At 47.6% G+C, this 20,190-nt stretch overlaps 1 protein-coding gene across 3 annotated transcripts in view; it reads right to left on the minus strand.

The window, feature by feature from the left end:
- Nucleotides 1-1,445: 1,445 nt before the first annotated feature.
- The window catches only part of SYNRG (synergin gamma), a 34,169-nt gene continuing 15,424 nt past the window's right edge, over nt 1,446-20,190 (minus strand). For all 3 annotated transcript variants that reach the window (XM_054287398.1, XM_054287396.1, XM_054287395.1), the window contains 11 exons: nt 18,955-19,073; nt 18,698-18,760; nt 16,331-17,272; nt 9,024-9,575; nt 8,504-8,667; nt 7,700-7,753; nt 6,938-7,034; nt 6,535-6,683; nt 4,062-4,172; nt 3,516-3,551; nt 1,446-2,615 (listed from right to left, as the gene is read on the minus strand). In XM_054287398.1, coding sequence (XP_054143373.1) covers nt 2,484-2,615; nt 3,516-3,551; nt 4,062-4,172; nt 6,535-6,683; nt 6,938-7,034; nt 7,700-7,753; nt 8,504-8,667; nt 9,024-9,575; nt 16,331-17,272; nt 18,698-18,760; nt 18,955-19,073 — 2,419 coding nt within the window. In that variant the 3' untranslated portion in view covers nt 1,446-2,483. The remainder of the gene's footprint in view (nt 2,616-3,515; nt 3,552-4,061; nt 4,173-6,534; nt 6,684-6,937; nt 7,035-7,699; nt 7,754-8,503; nt 8,668-9,023; nt 9,576-16,330; nt 17,273-18,697; nt 18,761-18,954; nt 19,074-20,190) is intronic.

Genomic DNA, 20,190 nt, shown 5'->3' on the forward strand with positions numbered 1-20,190 from the left:
CAGAAACCCCACTTTGCACAGGTCACGCCAAGGCAGCCCCTTTTATCTAGCTAAAAAAAAATAAACAAATAAAACCTCATTTCTCTTCTCCAGTGAGAGAATCCATGCAGGAAAAGGAGTTACAGGTCTGAAATCGGGCCCAGGCAGCGGGGGAAGGTGGGCTGTGACAATCCTGTCACCTTGGAGACAGCTTGGAAGGGCACTGGGCTCTGGCTGGCAGCAGCACCCGAGGATGCTGAATGCTCCAGGGAGTCACTGGGACCTGCAGCTGGTCCTGCTGTGCCTCTATCCAGGCTCCAATGCTCCAGGGAGTCACTGGGACCTGCAGCTGATCCTGCTGTGCCATGCCTCTACCCAGGGATGTCCCTGCAAACCCTCCCTGGGAGCAGCATCCCTGCCCCACGAGGACAGGGATGGTGCCACCACCCTGCAGTGAGCTCTGCTGCAGCTGGAATTGTAAATGTCCTCCCCTTTTTCATGGGCCAAAGGACACGAGAGGGGCTGACCTGGTGACAGGTGAAGAAAAACCAGCACAGAAATGCTCCTGTGGCAGTTTCACACCATGGCCTCTTATTTGTGGCATCTTCTTTCAATTAAGGGGGAGAAAATCCTCTCTAGCAAAGTGCTGGTGGCTGACATAAAATCCCTGTTCCCAACACAGCATCCCCTCAGCACCAGCCTCTCCCTGTCCCCAGACTGCTGAGGGAACACTGCTGAGGGCACAGCACCTCCCTGTGCTGCACAGCAAGGGCTGTGGGCACAAGCTGGGCTGCTGCAGCTCCTTCCCACCTGATAAAACAAAGGGAGAGAAGCAAGGAGCTGTTTTCCTGCATTTTTGGAAATTGCTGGGCAGGATGTGGGAAGCAGAGCACGGGAACTCTGCCTCTGGATCAGCTGGAGCTGCAGGCACACGGGGCTGCATTTCATGAATGAGCTAATTTGAGGCAGCAAGGAGATTTATTGTAATTGGTGTAAGGAAGGAGCCAGACACCTCTGAGCCAAGATTCTTTCATTTGGGCTAATTAATAGTTTCGTATAACTAAGCCTGCTTGTTTTTTAAATACAAAGCATCGTTTTCCTCATTGTAATTTCTGTTTCAGCAAACAACCACAGGTCAGTGTCAGGTACTGGTAATGGGGGCAGGATTAACTTGGAGAGGCTGGAGGAAAGGAACAGATGTGAGAGACTAAGCCAAGGAATTAAGGAGAGAGTTGCACCCTATGGATTTACAGCTCACTGCATTCCCTGCAGCCCCAGACAGGGGCTGGGATGTCTCTTGTGTCTCATGGTGTTCCATGAGGCTCCCCCAGGTTTAAATCCTGCAACCAGCACTCCATTGCCTGCACTGTCCTCTGGATACTGGATGCGAAGGAGGAACCAGGTACTTTAGATGCACAGGTGACATTTAGTGAGAGCCTGTGACACAGACCTGTCCGGAGAGGCACAAAGCAGCAGGGACACAATGCCTGTTCAAACACAGCTTGCTGAGACCACCAGCTTCCAGGGCTGATTCCCTCTGGCTGTTCAATCCCACTCCCTGCTGCAGGAGCCAGCTGTGAGTCACAGAACACGTTGCTGCAGGTAGCACAGACTGCAGGATCACACACAGCCACCCCATCCCATCCCAGCAGGAACAGCATCTCCACAGCCAAAAAAGGGAAAGAACCTGCAGAGCACAGATGTGCTGCATCAGCAGAGCCCAGCTCCCAGCAGGGCTGCAGCCACACAGCTCCCAAAGGGTCAGGAGAGACAGAACCCTGCCTGGAGCTCAGCACAGAGCCAGGGAAGTTTATCTGTATTTACAACAAAGACTGGAGTTTGAAACTCCAGCTGCCTGCGCTACAGAATGCACACAGCACAGGGAAAATTCCAGCAGTTTTCCAGTCCTCACCCTCCAGCACTGACCAGTTCTGCATCCAGCACGACTTCCAGCACAGAGCAGTGCAAGCACCAGCACCCAGCAGCTTCTCCTCCTGAGTCAATAATTCATCCTGCCTGGATGCTGTGTGACTCATGTGCTGTGATATCACAGCAGCAAACACTTACAGAACATCAAGGTCTGGGTCCCAAAAACGTTAAGGAAAAGATTTGCTTGCAAATGCAGACTTCAAGTATTACAGTGGTTGTTTGTATGCAAACCAGCCCAGCACCCCAGGCTCTCAGGGAAGCTCCATGCTGGCCTCTCCCATGCACAGCTTTGCGCACGTGGTTCCCAGGCTGCTTTTGCACAGGATAACGTTTGCATCTTCACAAAGACTGAAATGCCACTCTTTTGTCTCTTTATGCCATACTCTATATTATCCAGTTACTCCTGAAACCTTGGCCATTACAAGTGAACTCTTCCCCATCTGTAACAGTGGCTTTAATCTGTTGATTTTTGGACCAAAAATCAAGCCCAAAGGTTTGAAAGGCTGGCCTCCAGCAGAGCATTACCCCAGGTGCTGCAGGGTGAGCCCAAGGCTCCACCTGCAGTGCAGCTGCTCTCAGAGCAGGTCTGGCAGGATGAGACCCGGGGGTTTGGGCTCCACACAGTTGATCCAGAAGTTGGCACAGCTGGCGTGGTACTGGTGCCCTCCATATGCCAGCTTGAAGTTATCTGTCTCAGAATTAAAGGCCTGCAAGAAGAAATGAAACAAGTGTGACAGTCTGATCCCCTCCAGGCCCAAACCCAGAGTGGGAAACAGCCCAGGACTCTCCCCTGAGCTCCACCCCATCAACTCCATCTGATTTCAGTTGCAGGAGGACAAAAACCTTCAGCCATCACACCTGAGCCAAGCTCCCCCTGCAGGAGGGAGCCCTGGAGCTAACTCACCTTGCTCTGCATCTCCTGCTTCTGTTCCGCCTCCCTACCAAAGGGGAACCTTGCCCTGCTTGCCAGCAGACAGCTCCTGCCTTTATTTCCCTGGCTCCAGCCTGGCTGTGGGTCAGGCAGGTGCAATTCTTGCTATTAGTGTTATTTCAGGTTGAATTTCATCTGCTTCCTCCTGTTAATTGAAGCTGCCTTACAACAGGAGCCTCTGAGAAGCCATGAGCAGGCTGAAACCACCTCGCTGTTTGTTGCTAGGAGATATTTCCCAATGCCTCACAGCTCCCTATTTAAAAAAAAAAAATATCCCAGCCCCGCTCTCCACGCCCTGGATTTCCTGCAGAGATTTCTAAAAATGCCACAGCCTGCCAGACAAAGGCAAAAGTCGATATTCCTGGCACAAAGGCCCCGCAATCCCCCCTCTCCTGCTAGAGACACCCAGGCAGCACAAACTGGGGGAGTCAGGGGTTTTGTGGCACACAACAGGAGGAGCACAAGCCCAGAGAGCTGGCACAGCATGCAGACACACAGGGAGAGGCTCTGGGGTGTGTTAGTTGATCAGATCGAGAGTTAACGGCCACAAACACGACTGGAGCAGAGGATTAATGATTGGCACAACTGAAATGACAGCTGAGAGCCCAGCAGCACCTCAGCCTTCCACACTCAGGAAGAATGAGTCTAGAAAGAAATGTTTTTTACAGGTTCATACTTTTTTGGGAAGCTCTTCCACAGGTTTCTCTTCTTTCTGAAATAACGTTGAAACCAAAAAGAGTCAGGAAAAGTGCCTCTAGGTTTAACTGGCTGGCACAGCTCTGCACATGTCCTGGGAGGCCCTCCCAGCTCTGCTCCCCTCTGGTGAGCCATCTCATGAAGAAAAGTCATTAAAGGATTTTTATTTGTTAAAAAATATGTATATTTTTAAAAATCTTAGTATGGCAGTTTCTTAATTACGAACAATTAAACTCAACCCTTCCTCCACAGCTGTGTCACACCAGAGCCCAAGGAACTCTGGATATTCCATTATAGGATTTTATTGAGACCTTTCTACAGCTCAGAGTTTACAAATTTTAACCAGGAATATTTTTCCAATGCACCCATCCCTGGAGGTGCCCAAGGCCAGGCTGGGACAGCGGAGGGGTCCCTGCCCACGGCTCTGGGTGGGTTTTAGGGTCCCTTCCAACCCAAACCATTTGGGCTTGTACAAATGGAAGCCCAGGCTGTAAATGCAGCAGGATTTCCAGCAGCACACGCTCACCTTGCTCCTGGAATCCACGTTCAGCAGACACACCCCACAGGCGAGGTCCTGCGCGTTCTTGATGCCGGGGCGCAGCATGCAGGAGGAGAAATCCAGGGAGTTCTCATCTGGCTAAAGAGAGCACACAGCAGCTCTGAGCATCCCCAGGGCCTGGCAAGGGCTCAGACACCACAATAAAAATCAGCGAGCACCAAGGGCCAGGGTGCCACCTGGCCTGACACGGTGACACCATCAGGAGGGATCCGCCATCCCCACCAGCACCAATTCATAACACTCAAAGCCTTCAAAAAGGCCTCAAGTACAAAGGAAGGGATTCCTGAGCTGCACATTCCCCCATCCAAAGGGGAAGGAGCCCTGGGAGCTGGGGGAAGGCAAACAGAGGGTCTGCAGGTGTTTGTGCAGCTGTGGGCAGGTGGCTGCTGCAGGGTTCATTGTCCTCGACTCCCTGGGATTGCCTCAGCAAAAAAGGGCACCTGGTTTTCTCCTTTTGGGGTTTTTTTTGAACCTACAATATGGCAGAGCAGTACAAAATGGGATATTAAGGTTAACCAAACCATGGAATTGAGGCCAGCAGCCACACACATGCTCAGGGGAAAGAGAGGCAAAGGGTGGGAGAATAAACCTGAAAATAATAAATTACTGTGGTCACTTTTCCAGTAATTAACCTCACATTTCAGCCACAGGATAAATAATCAATTAAAACACTGCACAAAGATGATGTAAAACCGTTCAAATTTTGCACTGAAGATAGCAAATAAAAACAATGATTAGAAATGCAAGCAGCTTTAGAAATGGTGTGATCCCAGGCCATGTGTGTCCTAATGCCCACTGTGGGTATGCTGCTCACACTGCCCTGCTCAATGGCTGCAGAGGAACTGCAATCCTGAAAAAAAACCCCTTTAATCTCTGAGCAGATCAATCAAATTAATAAAGGCACTCTAATATTTGTTTACCAAATGCACGAGTGAAGCAAATGAGAAGGTCATCCTGCAATTTGCTGTGAAAAACCACAAGGCTGTGCATAAAATTACCTTGTAACAAAATCCCTTAAAAGATAAAATTAACCTTTCCAAGAGCATGCCTGGGAGCTGGAATCCTTCCCTGCAGTTAATTGGCATTTCTGCATCGCTCAGGATCCTGTAAGAGCAGAGGTGTGGGTTCCACCCTCCCAGTGGGGAAGAGAAGCAGGATCAGGGGTGATTTGGGGAATTAAGGAGTCCTGGTTTGTGTGAGCCCAGCTGGACTCTGGTTCAGGTGAGAATTTGCAGCTCCTGCTGTGCTCCAGCTGCAGCCACGAGCCAGGAGCTGCTGTGGCTCAGGGAACACAGGGCCAGGCTCTGGACTTCAGTAATCCCTGTGATATTCCAAGGAAAAGCACTTTAGCAGCTGCATTCTAATCCACCTGTTTAAATGAGGACAAGATCCTGGCAGCTCTTGGGATTGTTCCTATCAGCAATGCCAGAGCTCCAACAGGTGAGTCCAGGTCTGTCAGCCTCCTCTGCCAGGCAGGAAAATGCTGAGGAAACTGATTTCCTAGGATGGCAGGCTCTGTGCACAACCAAAACACCTGGGGAGGTTTGAAATGTGCAAAAGGTGTAAAAGGGACTGGTAATTTATAAACACCTGCCTTGCAGGAAGGACAGTGAGCTGGAGATGGGCATTTCAGGCAGAAACCAAGAATTCCAAGCCTTACTGACAAATGGGTGTTTATTGGGAAGGAAAAACCTTTTGTGGGCACAGCTGCAGAGCAGGGAGGAAGCCACAAATTGAAAAGCTCAGAGGGAACCTGCCCATGGTAATGGTGTGCTCAGGGATGCTCGGGGGGTGTGCTGGCCCTGAAGGCTCCTTGGATGTGCACTGAGTCACAGGGATCTGTGTCAGTCAATGTAAAGCACACAAAAAGGGGCGATTCCCTAAAATGATGAGGTTTTCCATGGCTAAAGGAGGTGATTTTGCACATTGCATCCCCTGCAGCACAAACCCCACAAGGTATTCAATGGCAGGGTGGTTTTCCTGCCTTTTCTGGCAGTGCAGAGCAGGAACAGCTGAACCAAAACAAACTCAGGCACTTCCAAACGCAGAGAGAAGGGAAAACAGTTCAGTTGTTCCTGTGTTGCTCCACAATTGTGAGCATTAAAGCCAATTGCAGGGACATTAAAGAACAAGACATGTCCATGTCAATCTGGCTCTGTAAAATGGCTTATTTGGGATTTATTCAATTTGCCTCACTGGAGATGCCCACAGACACCCAGGATATCACCAGAATCACTGAGGTACCAAGTCAGACAACATCATGTTTGTGTATAAATAACACTTCTCTTAGGGGATTTTAAACTGGCTTTCACAAATATAAGTTCATTTCCATTTTCCAAGACAAGAAACACAAACAGTCAACTCAGCACGGCCAGCAAAGCCTCCTTAAATGAAATTATGACATTTGTTTTAGCAACCAGGCAGCTTGTTTGGGCCTTACCGTGAGAGCAGCCAGGGACATGAAGCTGATCAGGTTGTTCCACACTTTATCAATATCCTTCAGCAGCTGCTGCAGCTTCTCACTGCACACTGCAGTGGCTTTGATGCCCAGCTCCACCCTCTTTGTGACTCTGTAGACTTCAACAACCCCTGTGGATGTAAGAGAGGGGGGGATTGCAGGGAATGCACTGGAAATGGCACAACCAGAGAGGCACAGGAGGGGTGGCCATGGAGGGGCAGCTCAAAGCTGGAGTTTACATTTATTTGGCTGAAGAGTTCTTCATTATTCATATGCAGGCAAAGATTAGGATTAAAAATAATGGCATTTGGGGAGGAGTGGCTCTATATTCCTGGTTTTTAGGGAAGAACTCTCAGTGTAAAGCACGTGGAAAGTGAAAACATACCCTGTAAATATTCCATGCCTTGGGCAGACTGGATGACTTCAGTGCACACAGATGAGCTGCTGATTCCATTTAAGGTGTCGTTGGCTTTCTTTATGACCTGGTGGGAATGGATTCCATAAAATGATGGGGTTTCTATCTTTGAATAATCATTACAAACAAGATTACCCCCAGCAGAAGCTGCTGTTCAGAAAAGGAGGCAAATTAAACAAGAAATGACTGCCACACTCCATCACATGTTTTATACACTCCTGCTTAAGCAGATCAGGGGAAGAGTGTGAACATTTAAAACCTTAATGCATTCCCCCAATAGTTGCATTACCAAAATAAGAGTTTTAAGAGCATGCATGCCTTGCTGTCTAATTTAATAAGAACATTCACAGTTTAGGCTCTCTAATACTCAAATGCAAAGGAGAAATGTTCAGGAGCACAGATCTGGCTGTGCAATATCCCCCAGCAGCACAGGAATGGGCCCTGGGCACAGCACAGCCCCAGCTCTGTCCCTCAGGGAGCCCTGAGGAGCCAGGCTCTGGTACCAGTGCCCAACACTGGGACCCAAACAGGGGAGCAGCCCTAACCAGAGAGCTGGAATATTCAGGGAGAAGCCAAACTGATCCCCAGCCACTGGGAGAGCAGTGTGGGGTGCTCAGCTGAGGAGGAGGTGGCAGTTTTGGTTTAAAAACTGCAATTCCCAGGGCTGATTGCCAGAGTTTCCCCAACACTGAGTGAGGCAGGTCCTGAGGGAGGAGGAGGAGGCGCACTCACCTGCAGGGCACTCTCCAGGCACCTCTGCCACTCGTAGGCATACCTCTCACTCTCCTGCAGCAAAGAGAAGCACAGGCTCAGTCTTGTTCCTACACCCATTTCTCTCCCTCTCTCCTACACAGCACACAGGTATTTCAAACAGACTGTTTGCAGATCAGCTGTGTCAACTTTTAACACATCTGTTCCTAATTCCTCCCCATTCTTTCAAGATTCTCCATGCACCTGAACTCTAAAATTTGATTTCTGGGAGTGGGAATGAGTTTCAAAAGGAGAATGTACAGGGGTGGGTAAAAGGTTTCATTGCACACAGCTCCTCCTGACACATTTGTTCCAGTCTGCTGTTCTAGCAATGGGGATTAGCAGAATTTAATCTGAGTCTTTTTCCCATCTCTTCTCAGGATGAGCAAGAGAAATAACTGCCACACAGCCAAAAAGCCATTCCCAAAGCAAACACTCTCTGCCAGAGCTGGGATTAGATTTAAACTGTAACCAATTTCCAGGCATAAACTCAGGCTGCAAGGTCAAGTGATTCTGTGTTTCAGAAAACATTCTGTGTTCCAGACAACATCCTGTGTGTGTTTCAGACAACATTCTGTGTGTGTTTCAGACAATATCCTGTGTTTCAGACAACATTCTGTGTTTTCCCACCTCCCTTTAAAGAGGTGGGAGAAGAAACCTCCAGGTCGCACTCACAACATCCACCTGCACCCGGACACATCTCACAGTCACACCATCCTCAAACTGGTAAAACCCCAAACAGTGGGGCACAGAAGCCCCTCAGGGGTGCCCCAGGCTGCTCCTCACCTCCACCTCCCCAGTGAGGTCCTTGTACTTGTCCCTGATGACGGGCAGGGCTGGCCGCTCGCTCAGCGTGTTGGAGCGGTCCCTGAAGGGCTGCTCCAGGGCTGCCAGGGCCGAGCAGCGGCTGATTTCTCTGTCCCCCAGGCTCAGGCTCCTCTTGTGAGACCCTGAAATGTCAGGTTGTGAAAAGTTATTCCTGCACTCTGAAGACCCAGGCTGTTTAAAATGAATGGAGGGGCACCAAGGGCTGTCCCGCTCCTGCAGAAGAACAAATATTTCTCTTTGCTCAGTGACTGCTGCAGGTCTCCCCAAGTCCCTCAATTCTTACAGGTTTTTGGCACAACAAATATTTCCCTTGCAGAAAAAGACCTGCTCCAAATGCCACGGAAATCAATGAGAAGACTCAGGTCGTTTCCAGCAGCCTTTGGAACAATCCCCATTAGCTAATTTATAATTCAATTAGCAAAATCAGCCTTTGATGAGCACATGCACCATGAGGTTCCTCCACCACGGGCAGGCTTACCTTGCACAGAGAGGTCAAAGGTGGCCAGCTCACTCCTGATCATCTCCTCACTGGACTTCACCTTGCCTTGGGAAGTGGCCACCAAGAAGTCGAACTTGCTGATTTTTGGTTTCTCGCTTTGGAACTCCCCAAAGTCATCCGTGGCCTCTCTGTGCAGCTCAGGGGAGGCTCCAGCGGGGAATTCACCACCCAGGGCTGTGTCAGCTGCTGCTGCATCCTGAGCTTCCGAGGGGAGCCTGGCAAAGTCCCCAAAGTCCCCGAGGTCGTCGTCGCCGGGCCCCGAGTCCTTGAAGTTGGCAAAGGGCGCGAAGGGAACGTCCTGCAGAGCGTCCTCGCTGGAGAAGGTGGTCACTTTGGACACCGTGGTCATGGTGATGTTCTCTGAGCTGCCAAAGAAGGTCTCCTTCTTCTGCAGGACGGCGGTGGCGGCGCAGGGGAGCCTCCTGTCCCTGTCCCGCGGGTCCCTGTCGGAGCTCGCCAGGCTGCCGAGCGCGGAGCCACCACCAGCACCAGGACAGCTTCCAAACGGGCCGCCCTTAAAGTCATCCACATCTGAAACAAAGCCCCACAGTTAGGAGCTGAACTCCAAACCCTTCAACTCTCCACCGACCTGCTGAGAGCCTGGAGGAGCTGCAAGGACAAAGACTGAACTGCTGTCTCGCTGAGGCTTGCAGTGTGCACAAAAACAACCTGGAAAATATCTGAGCCTTTCATACAGAAATTTCTCTGTTCAATGAATCTAAGCCTTGACCTTTGAATGCTGCCTTACATTTTAAGCTGAAAGTCACCAAACCACTATGGTAGTGAAGAAACACTTTAAAAAAAAAAGAGTTTCTGGCCAGTGCAGGCTGCACAGATCACCAGTTGAGTTTTCTGGCTGCAGAATCTACAATCAAAATATAAATGTTACAACTCAAACACCTTTAATGAGTTATTTCATCTTATCAAATCCAACCACACAGAAGACTGGGCTGACTTTTCCATTCCTCTGATAAAGTATTAATACACTTTAATTTTATATTCATGCTTTGATACAAATAACATGTAAAAATGTGCTGCAAGGATCTGAAAAAGCCTAGAAATCCTGTTGGAGCTTATCAGGGCTCCTGCAGTGCTGCACGGCCGACTCGTCAAACTTCCAGGTGCCAGCACTGACAGGGACATTGCAGAGATCATGTTTTAACTGAATAAATAGTTTGTAAAAGCTAAGCCTAGAGAAAATCCAATTATTTTGCAGAAAGCTCCAAACATTTGTACCCACCTGGTGATTACATGGCCCAATAGGTTCTTCTCCCTGCCAGGGGCAGCTGTGAGATCAGAGAGGGATCTTTCACCTCCAGACTGACTCTGATCCCCAAAGGCACCCAGAGCAGGGCTGGGCAGATTGCATTAGAGCATCAGCCCCCTCCCCAGCAAACCAGCCCTCCTTCCCTGCTTTTGGCATTGTTTTCCAGCAGGAACTGTCAGTTCGGGCTGCTCAGGGTCTGGTGGCTGCAGGGACAGCAAACCCAGGGCACAGAGAGTTTCCCTGAGCCTCCCTGGGGCTGAGACCCCGGTGCTGAGCAGGCTGGCACACTGACAGAGCCACGGGGAACAAGCTGAATTCCCAGCTGTGCTTCCTTCACTGCAGCCTCAGCAGCCCGAGGATGAAACCATCCCAACAAACCATTTCTGCCTTGGTTTGTTCATCTCCCTGGAGGGGCACAGCAGGCCAGGCTCCAGGCTGCTTCCCAGGCATGACCCACATCCATGGCTAATGAAAAACCCGACCAGCACAGGGCACTGTTCAATGGCCACTGCCGTGGGTCAGCGAGGCACAGCCAGCCATCCATCAGCCCCTCCTGGAGCTGCCACCTGTCCTGCCAGCACCCCAAACCCAGAGCTGAACCCTGCACACAGATCCCGGTGCCCCTGGAGCTGTGGGTGAGCAGAGGTGAACAGAGAGATGGAAGCACCTGAGTGAAAGGAGCGCAGAGGGGTCAGTGATTTATCACCACACCCCACACGCTGGGCTCTCAGGTTTTGTTTGAGGAAGGGAAAGGAAAGCTTTGCATGAAAGAGAGAGCCAGCTGTAATTAATGCTGGGATCCTGCAAATAGCACCAGCTTCCCCTGACCGTGTGCTGGCTCCAAAGCCCAGCACAGAGCCGAGCCTTGCCGTGGCTCTGGAGAGAGGGAGCAGAGCTGATCCCACCCGAGCAGCTGCACGCTCCCATCCCATCCCATCCCATCCCATCCCATCCCATCCCAGCCTGCTGGGCATTGTTCCTCTGATGGCTGCTCAGATTCTGAGCTGCAAACACATCCTGAAGGCCCAGCTCAGGGCTCTGCTGATCCAAGCCTGCCTCAGGCTCAGGCAGGATCAGCAGCAGGCTCCAGGGGAATCCTGACTGACCTGCAATCAATAGGGCAGGGAGGCAGAACAATAGTTTAATTATTCACAAAGCAAGGGTCAGGATTCTCTGCCTGTGAATTCAGGCAGACATGAAACCTCTGAAGAGGTGCAAGGGCTCAGGTGAAATGTAATGGCTCAATTCTGTACATTTGATTGTTTTTTTCTCGGATAATTCCAGAAGGATCACTCCAGTGAATAAACCTTTTTCTAGGAATATTATATTACTGGGAAAACACTGCATTCAGAGTCAGTGTTAACAGCTCAAGCAGTCCTAAAACAATTTAGCGAGAAGTATGAAAAATAAGGATGTGGAACCCAAAGTCCAAGGTGCCTGATCATCACCTGGGGCCAGGTGCACCTGCAGGAACCAGCAAGGGAAAGCACTGGCTGCAAGGAATGCACAGCAGGATGAAATACAGTCAAAAACACAGTTATCCAGTCTTATCTAAAGGAAAGCTTCCCAGCCCTGATTTCAGCCAACTATAATAATTTATTTCAACTACCAAGGATTAAGTTATGGCTGGAGGCAAATTACAAGCTGGAGCCTTCAATGTCAACAGTTTAATCATTTTAAGGAAAACCCTTGACAGCATTAGTGCCTAGCTGAAGGAAACTGAGACAGACAACTCAGGGACATTGGGATAAATTTGGGGATTTCAGCCAGCATAGGAGACTTTCAGGTTTTTGTATTTGAGTAGATATTAGAGTCTGATGAATAAACCTGGCTCTGGTGCCACGTTTTGGTTGTTAGGGTGGCACAGGTGGCAGCTGTGGAGCTCTGCTCGTGCAGAGCATCAGTGCTGGTACCCTGAACATCCCCAGTGCTGTTACCTTGAACATCCCCTGCTCCATCAGCGCTGTCACCCTGGAACATCCCCAGTGCTTTTACCCTGGAACATCCCCAGTGCTGTTATTTTACCCTGAACATCCCCACTCTGTCACCCTGAACATCCCCTGCAGCCAGAGCAGCAGCCCAGGACAGGCCCCACCTCTCCCTGCTCCCTCAGGAAGGGACAGGAGGCTGCAGAACAGTTTCATGCACTGCTGCAGCAACCTGGAAAATCCCAAGCCTGTTTCTCAGCTGGGCAAGCCTGGAGCAGTTAACAAAAAGGAATTATTCCCATTTGCTTTCTCTAAAGAATGGCTGTAGCTAAGGTGGAAAGCATCAAGAATGCTGACTGTAAGGCAAATAACAGCAGAGAAAAGGCCCCAAACCCTGTGGAATTACAGGATTTGCTAATTATTTTGAAATGATTGTTATAAACGACGTTTCACAGCAGAATAAAAGCCCAGAGCTGACACTGGGAGCTCAGTCCCTTGGGAAGGCCATGGCAAACACATCCACACACTCCCTGGCAGAGCCCTCCTGGATAAACCAGGGTGGATGAGCTCTTCTGTGTGCAGAATTAACCCAAGTGAGGCCAAGGGAGTCAATCTGACTCAGCCTGGACAAAAACATCACAAATACAGCCATGAAGGTTCCTCTGCCTCCTCCAGGAATGACAGGCTGAACAAACACAAACTGCACCAGCCCTGCAGAATTAGGTCTCAGCTTTATATTCAAAGCTTTGGTTTAAAAACCTTCAGGTCTGGACACAACCTGGGATCTCCAGAACCAAGGAGGGGTGTTATGTTTTTCTCCCTTTTTCTTTTTTTGCTTTTCAAGCCTCTCCAGCTTGGTGTAAAGAAGAAAAGCTACATTCTGCTTCCTGAGCTGCTTTCTGCTCTTGTGGCAACTCCAAAACCCCAAAACAACATTTGAACTATTCCACATCTCAATTATTTTTAGCTTTTTCCCTTGTCTGCTAATTTGATGCTAATCCCAAGCTGTCAGTGGCTCAGGAGCTGGAGGAATGTGAAGTGACATAATTGCATGCCAAAAATTTGCAGCTGTCATTCATGTTGGGAAGTTTCAGTATTTAAAAGGTAGAACTTCCCAAATGGAAAATTTACTTTGGGGTTCTGGTTAACTCACACTGGATCAGGTAAATAAATATCAGAATATTACTGAGTGGGCTTCTACACATAAAAGTCTAGACAGCAACACAGTTTCAGTGCCAGCTCAGAGAAACAACCCTGCCACCACACATTTCCTCCACTCCATCCCCCTCAAACACAGATCTTTGGAAAAATATTATCGAGGCTGATATGAAAAGATTCAGGAGGTCACAGGGAGGAAGCTCAAAGCGCTGAAGAGGAGGAGAAGGAAGCTCACCCACACCCTGCTCTGCAAGAGAAAGGCTCCCACCACCTTAAGGGGACACCAGAACCTTCAACTCTGTTTTTGAGGAAGCAGAGATACATTGCTAGTTTGCAACAAATCACACACACCCCCACGTTTTCAAAATATGCCAAGATAATATTTATTAACACAGCAGGACTTACAGATCACAAAAGATAGTGATACAGAGGAGCTCGGGAGGGCGGTATCAGAGAAAAGCATGCAGGTCAATACTTGCAGAAGAGAGATATCAAAGCAGATCTGAAAAGGCACATTCACACAGGAAATGTTTAGTTGAAATCAGACATTAGAAAAAGCAGCAAAAAAACCTGAAGTTGATTAAAATATACAGAGAATCTCCAGTAATGGCAAAGAAAAAGGAACTGTACAGGTGTGTGAGTGCAGCAGATAACCCTTTGAGGGTGCCTGGGGCAGGGCTCCTCTGGCTGCAACCTTTGGCAGGAAGGACAGATCAGGCTCACCCAGCAGGAGCAGGTGCCCACTCAAACGCTCTCAGCTCAGAGTGAAAGGGAAATTTGGTGTAGAAGAAGCAGCCTGGTTCAAACTAACAGCATGCAGCCAGCGCTCAAAGGGTTACAGCAGAAAATGCAGGAGGAATCAGGCAACGTTAGTACAATCTACCTTCCACACACAGAGTTAGCAGCTTAAAGGGACTGTATCCCCTCTGGAGAGAGAAAATCTGGGAACCTTTCACCCCTCAAGAGAGCACAGGGCCCTGGCAGGGGAAGCAAGCCAAGGATCTCCCCCTGATTCCCAGCATCAGCACCTACCTGCCCATACCTGGAAGCTACAAATGCCAAGGCTCAGAGCCCGGCGACCAACAGCTCTGTGTGGGCACCATCTCCCTGCACCTCTGTGCTGCTCCCCTGGAGCTGGGACACAGGGGCAGCTCCCCAGGACACTGTCCCAGCTCCCAGCAGGGAGGGGACAGAGGGATCCTGCCCCTTTCTGACATTACATTTACAGATCGAAGGAAACGGTGAGGAAAAAAAGAAAAAAAAAAAAAAATTCTGCTTTTTAGCTTCGTGTAAACTGAAAATAAGAAAAAAAAAATAAATAAAGGACTTGACCATCAGCAGTTCACAGCTTGAAATGCATCAAACACACGGAAAGGAACACGTGAGCACAGGAGTGTTTGTAGCAGTGTCCAGAGCACGTCCTGCTACCAAATCCAAACACTTAAATGGAGCTAAACTCTCCCTTTTAGAATAACATCTAACTTGGCACCATAGGAGAATACAGACTTGTTTAAGTTTAATAAAAATAGCTTCTAATTAATACTTCAGAGTTCAAAAGTTTAGCAACAAGCACATGAAGGGCTAACCCCTTTAAACAAACCAAAAAAAAGAGGCTTTCCTGCCACAAACAGCAATTATTCACCACGGGTTGCTGTGGCAAAATCACACGTCCTGTAAAGAGCTACAGAAGTCAAACTACCACCAAAAGAGGCTAGAAAAATATTAGGAAAAAGTGCTTTCAAACCCAAAGTAAACATTCAAGAATACACTGTTGGTGCTACGTTTTGCCAGCTCACTCAACTTGGAGTTTTCCCAAGCAGTTATATGAAAATTAAATGTCTTTGCTAATAAATTATTCCTGATATTTTGTACCCTGTTAGAGAGTATCTTCCACATCGAAGTTGCCGACTTAATTCTCTCCCCTACTTAAAAATATCATATAATGCAAAATTACAGTACTGTATATCTTTTCTCTACCCATATCTGCAAAAAATGGAAGAAATATTTCATGTGGAAATAACCAATTCTTGCAGTAAGAGCTTTTACATTTACAGTTTGTATGTTCCCCCTGTTCAGAAAAGCCTTTGACTGCATAAAACTTGTCCTAGAACACAGTAATGTTCCCGTGTTGTTGAAGGCCACAGAACATTTAACTACAGCTTATCTCCTATGTATATATGAAAAGAAAAAGCAGGACACTTGGGAAATTTGTTTTATGATATGTGATCAGGTCAGAGATGGTCAGTTCACTCCCTCAGGAATGTTGTCATAAAGGGAAATTAAAGAAGGTGGAAACCTGATAAAGTGAAAGTCTCATGGTTTAAATTCAGGTCCAAGAGCTCCCAATCATGAGACCAGCACTTGCAGCCCCTTGGCACAATGATTTCCACGAGTTTAACACTGGAAGGTGTGTGAAATACTCTAAACTGCAGTCCTGCAAAACCCTGCCTACCCAGAGTGAGCCCCACTGTGAGGGGAATACACTGCTCTTGGTGATTAGTCAGCTTCTCATTAACAGCCCCAATTAGTGACCCTGGGGAAGCGCCGAGGGGGAAGTCCCCAAGCCAAATGCTTTGTGGAAAACAAGAGATTAAAGTGAGACTCTGCCATCATCTTGCTGACATAAATGGAATGACACTGTTTGCACTGGAATATTTTCCACTCGAGTCCCTTAATGGCGAACAGGTACCAGTATGATGATGTTAAATCTCAAAAATAAACTGGCCTGGAGTTCAAACTGTTCCAGCTAGTTATATTTATAGTCTTCTAAGACAAAAACTAAAGAGTGCCCTGCTGAGGGGCCGTGGCTGGCGGGGACACACACTGAGGAGTCTTCCACTACTGAAAGACGAGTGCATAATACTGTAATTGAGCACAGAGAACACGGAATCTGCACCACCTACGTTACCAGAGCAATCTAACCAGTTCCTCACCTGCTGCTGGTGGATGCTGGCCACTAACTGTTGGCAAATCCAAAGAGCTATCAGACATGACATGCTTAAGATCTCCTCCCACATCAGCCAGTTTCATGTCAAACTGAACAGACAGCGCGTCTTCGGAGTCCTCCTTGCCCACGCTGCTGCCGCCGATGGAAGGCAGGTCCAGGGACTTCACTGAAGCAGAGTCTTCTTTGGCCTGCTTGAAAGCTGCCACCTTGTCCACCAGCGACTTCTCGGCGCCGCTGGAAGAGAACCTGGAGTGGAAGTCGGCAAAGTCATCGTCGCTCTTGGCCGAGGAGAGCGCGCCGTCCTTGCCCTCCTCGAAGGCCGCCCCGGGGCCCTCCAGGGACAGCTGCTTGAAGATGTCGTACTTGGTGGGCGTAGCAGCGGTGGCAGAGCTCTGCCCACCCTTCACTGTGCTGCCTGAGGAGCCAGCCTGAGCACCAGGGCTGGCCTCCAGCTTCAGTGCATTGTATTTGTCCTCGGGTTTTTGTTCGGAAAAGCCGCCGCTGTTGTTGAACGCCATAAAATCTGCAAAGTCATCTTGTCCACTGGCCGATGCGCCGTTAGAAAATTCCCCAAAGAGGTTGAACTCTCCAAAGTCATCAGCTAAGCTTGAAGTTTTGCTGGGTGCTGGCTGGGCAGAGGCAGATGGAAGGGGTGGAGGGGGAAAGGAGCCCGGCTTTGAGGTGTTGAAGGCAGGTGGGAAGGATGGCTGCTTGTTTTCTCCAGGAGAGGAAAAGAGCTCCAAGTCTGCCAGGTTCAAAGGGGTCTTGGCTTGTGTTGGCTGTTTTGGCTGAGCAGGCACAGGAGGGAAGGGTGCAGGGAAGGTTTTGTCCTTGGAGGGTGGCTCTAACGGGGAGATGCTGTCAGCGGTTTTGAAATCTGTGAAACCATCGTCGGCTCCTGCGGGCTTGAACTCTGCAAGGTTCTCTCCTGGGAATGAAAACAGGGAGAAAACAACAATTAAACCCTGCACAACACACACAGCACATTCACACCATGCAAGCAAGCAATCTACTCCATGCAGCGGCAGAAGGTTTTAGGCAAACTGTTGAAACGGAAGCCCTTGGGGCGCACACGGAACTGCAAACTCAACCTCCATGAGCCACACAAGTGTCAGGGGCACTGATTCTGCTCTGCACTCCAGCAAACACCTAATTCCCTCAAATAGCCCCAAAGTCATTTTAAACTCCCTTTACACCGAGTTAATATCAAAACACACCATGACAAATGGATTCAAAAGGAGATCGATACTGCCTCATTTGGCTTCCATGCAAGTTGTTCTCCCCACCTCATCCTCTTCGTGTTTGCCAAACAATGAATGTAATTTTGAATTTCACTTATACCAATACAGTGTTTGCTTTTTATGGAAGCAATTCTTCCCTTCCTCCCTCTGAAATACTGCAGCTTTTTCAGGGGGGATCACCAGATGGCTGAGACAAAACCAACATGAGGTAAGAATGTTTTCATTGAATTTACATTCAATATTTTGGTGTGTTAATTTTATAACTTTCTTCTTTTGAACATGAAAACATTGTTTAACCCATTCACCAGCACGTACATACTTGGACTACTTGTAATTTTAAAGTATTGATGCTTACTTTAAGACAAGTGTCCAATAAATAGATTTTTTCTGTTTTAGAAACACACCACTAGCATTTCATTATTAAGCTACCTCAGTGTCACACTTTAAATCAGTTTAACCAAGATTTTAAAGAATACTCTCAGTGACGGCACTACAGGACCACAACTACACCTGACCTTTTATTCCATTCTCCCTCCCCTCCAAATAAATTCATTTGGCTCAGCAACAATATAAATATTCCTGAAATTGCTACTCATTTACCAAAACTGCAACAGCACAGCAAACTAAACTTACTGAAGAATTGCAAACTTTTCCATTAGAAATGGAAGCTGGTGAAAGGGTTAAGAGTGGTCAGACTTTGAAAGCAGGCAAATACAGCAACTTTCTATATTTTAGAACATGTACAGAAAGAGATCAAATGTTATTTCATTTTACTGCAAGCATTTAATCCTGAAGAGGTTCCAAGCATGAGAAGCTCACAAAACACCACAGGGGTTTCATAAATGAATGACTCCTTACTTAAAACAAATTCCAACCACATCATTACTTTAAAATAAAACTCAGGAGCACCCAGAGGAGATGCCAACCTTCCAGAAATACCATCAGCACATTGTTCCAATAGGATATTGCCCTGCTTTTACAAGACACTTCCTACCAAGTTTTTTAGAGAAGCAGCAGCACCATTATTTTAGAATTGCAGAGACGGAAATTCTGCAGCTCGAAGAGAAATGCTCCAAATGATAATGAAAACCCAATAAAGGCCCAGTGCTTACCCAAGTATTTGCTTTCTGCTGGTTGCTCTAATTCCCGGAAAGCGCTGTACTTGTCCCCTCCATCTAGAGAAGAGCAGAAAAGAAATACATTTACACAGAGAAATGAGGAATTCATACAGCAAAATGAGGAATTCATACAGCAAACGTTACATTAATTGCTCTGATTTTTAAAGATTAATATCTTATCAATGCCAAAAAGAAGATATATGAAATTGTACAAGAAGTTACTCATAGTGGTTGTGTATTTGTCCTTTTACCTCCAAAAGCAGCTGCACTCTCAGAAGGCTTCTCAGCTGCCATTCCTTTAAACACAGCATATTTGTCAGCTGGTGAAAGTGGCTTAGTACCTGGGAGTGGCATTAGTAAAGAAGGAACACTAAAAACAAAAAAGATAAAAGCAAAGTTCCTTAATTGATCCATAAGAAATCTGCATTTCCAGGTTTTATTTAATGGAGCCTCTTATTATGCCTACACAATTTGGTTCCTAAACCTAAGCTTATGCATTAATGAGTGTTTAATCCAGCCCCTGATGTAAGTGACCTCAGCTGGGTAAATTCCCACTTTATCTCAACTAATTATATTTCTTTGGTTCAAAGTCAATTTGCACCGTTCTTGATTTTAATTTCTATCAAAACCATGAACAGAACACTCCAGAACTTTATACCAAGGAATCTGTAGCCCAGGAGAGAACAAGCACACAGACACACCCCAGGAACCACTCCTGCTTAATTTATTCCTATGAAAATTCCCCCTAATAAAACTAGGTACAGTAAAGAGTTAAAACTGCATGAGATTTTAACAGCTCCATACTTTCAGCTTATCTAATTCTGATTACATCTCATTACATATTGTAAAATTAGGATAATAAAGTGGGATCACTGTTCAAAGGAAGGAAAATAACAACTCTGAATTCCTGTCAGCGCCAATCAGGTATCCAGTCAGCAAAATAAGGATTAGTGCACAGTTACACAAGCAAGTCTTTTTGCATAAACACACTCTATTTTATCCAGTAAAACTGCCACAACAACCTAACACCTTGTTAGCAAAGGCTGCAAGATTTAGGAGAGAGCTTTGCCTGCCCTCCACACGAGCCCTGTTATCAGACCTTGGCAGCTCCACACAACAGCATCCTTTACATATGAATGATGCATTCTACCTCCAGTTTGTGTCACTCACACTGGAAACCTGAATGAATTTCTATTGCATTCTTCAGCCCGGAGCAAGAATCTTTCCAGAGCCATTTAAATCTCCTTATCAGCAGCCTACAAGCAACACACAAACCAAGCACTTGCACACATGTGCTGATGCTGGTCTGTGCTGCTTGCAGGCAGACAGTGCAACAGCAGAAAAACAGAGCTTATGGTAATATAATTAAACTTCCCATCCCTGCAAAGCAGGCTATTAGATATGCAATCTTGGCAAATGGAATGGTTAATCAGCTGTACTCCACAGATGGCTTTTTTTTAAAATAAAGCTCCATAAGCAATTAGATT

This window comes from Melozone crissalis, unplaced genomic scaffold (genome assembly GCF_028551555.1).
Source record: "Melozone crissalis strain CALT ecotype California unplaced genomic scaffold, PUWL_Pcris_2 ptg000057l_1, whole genome shotgun sequence".
Classification (NCBI taxonomy): Eukaryota; Metazoa; Chordata; class Aves; order Passeriformes; family Passerellidae; genus Melozone; species Melozone crissalis.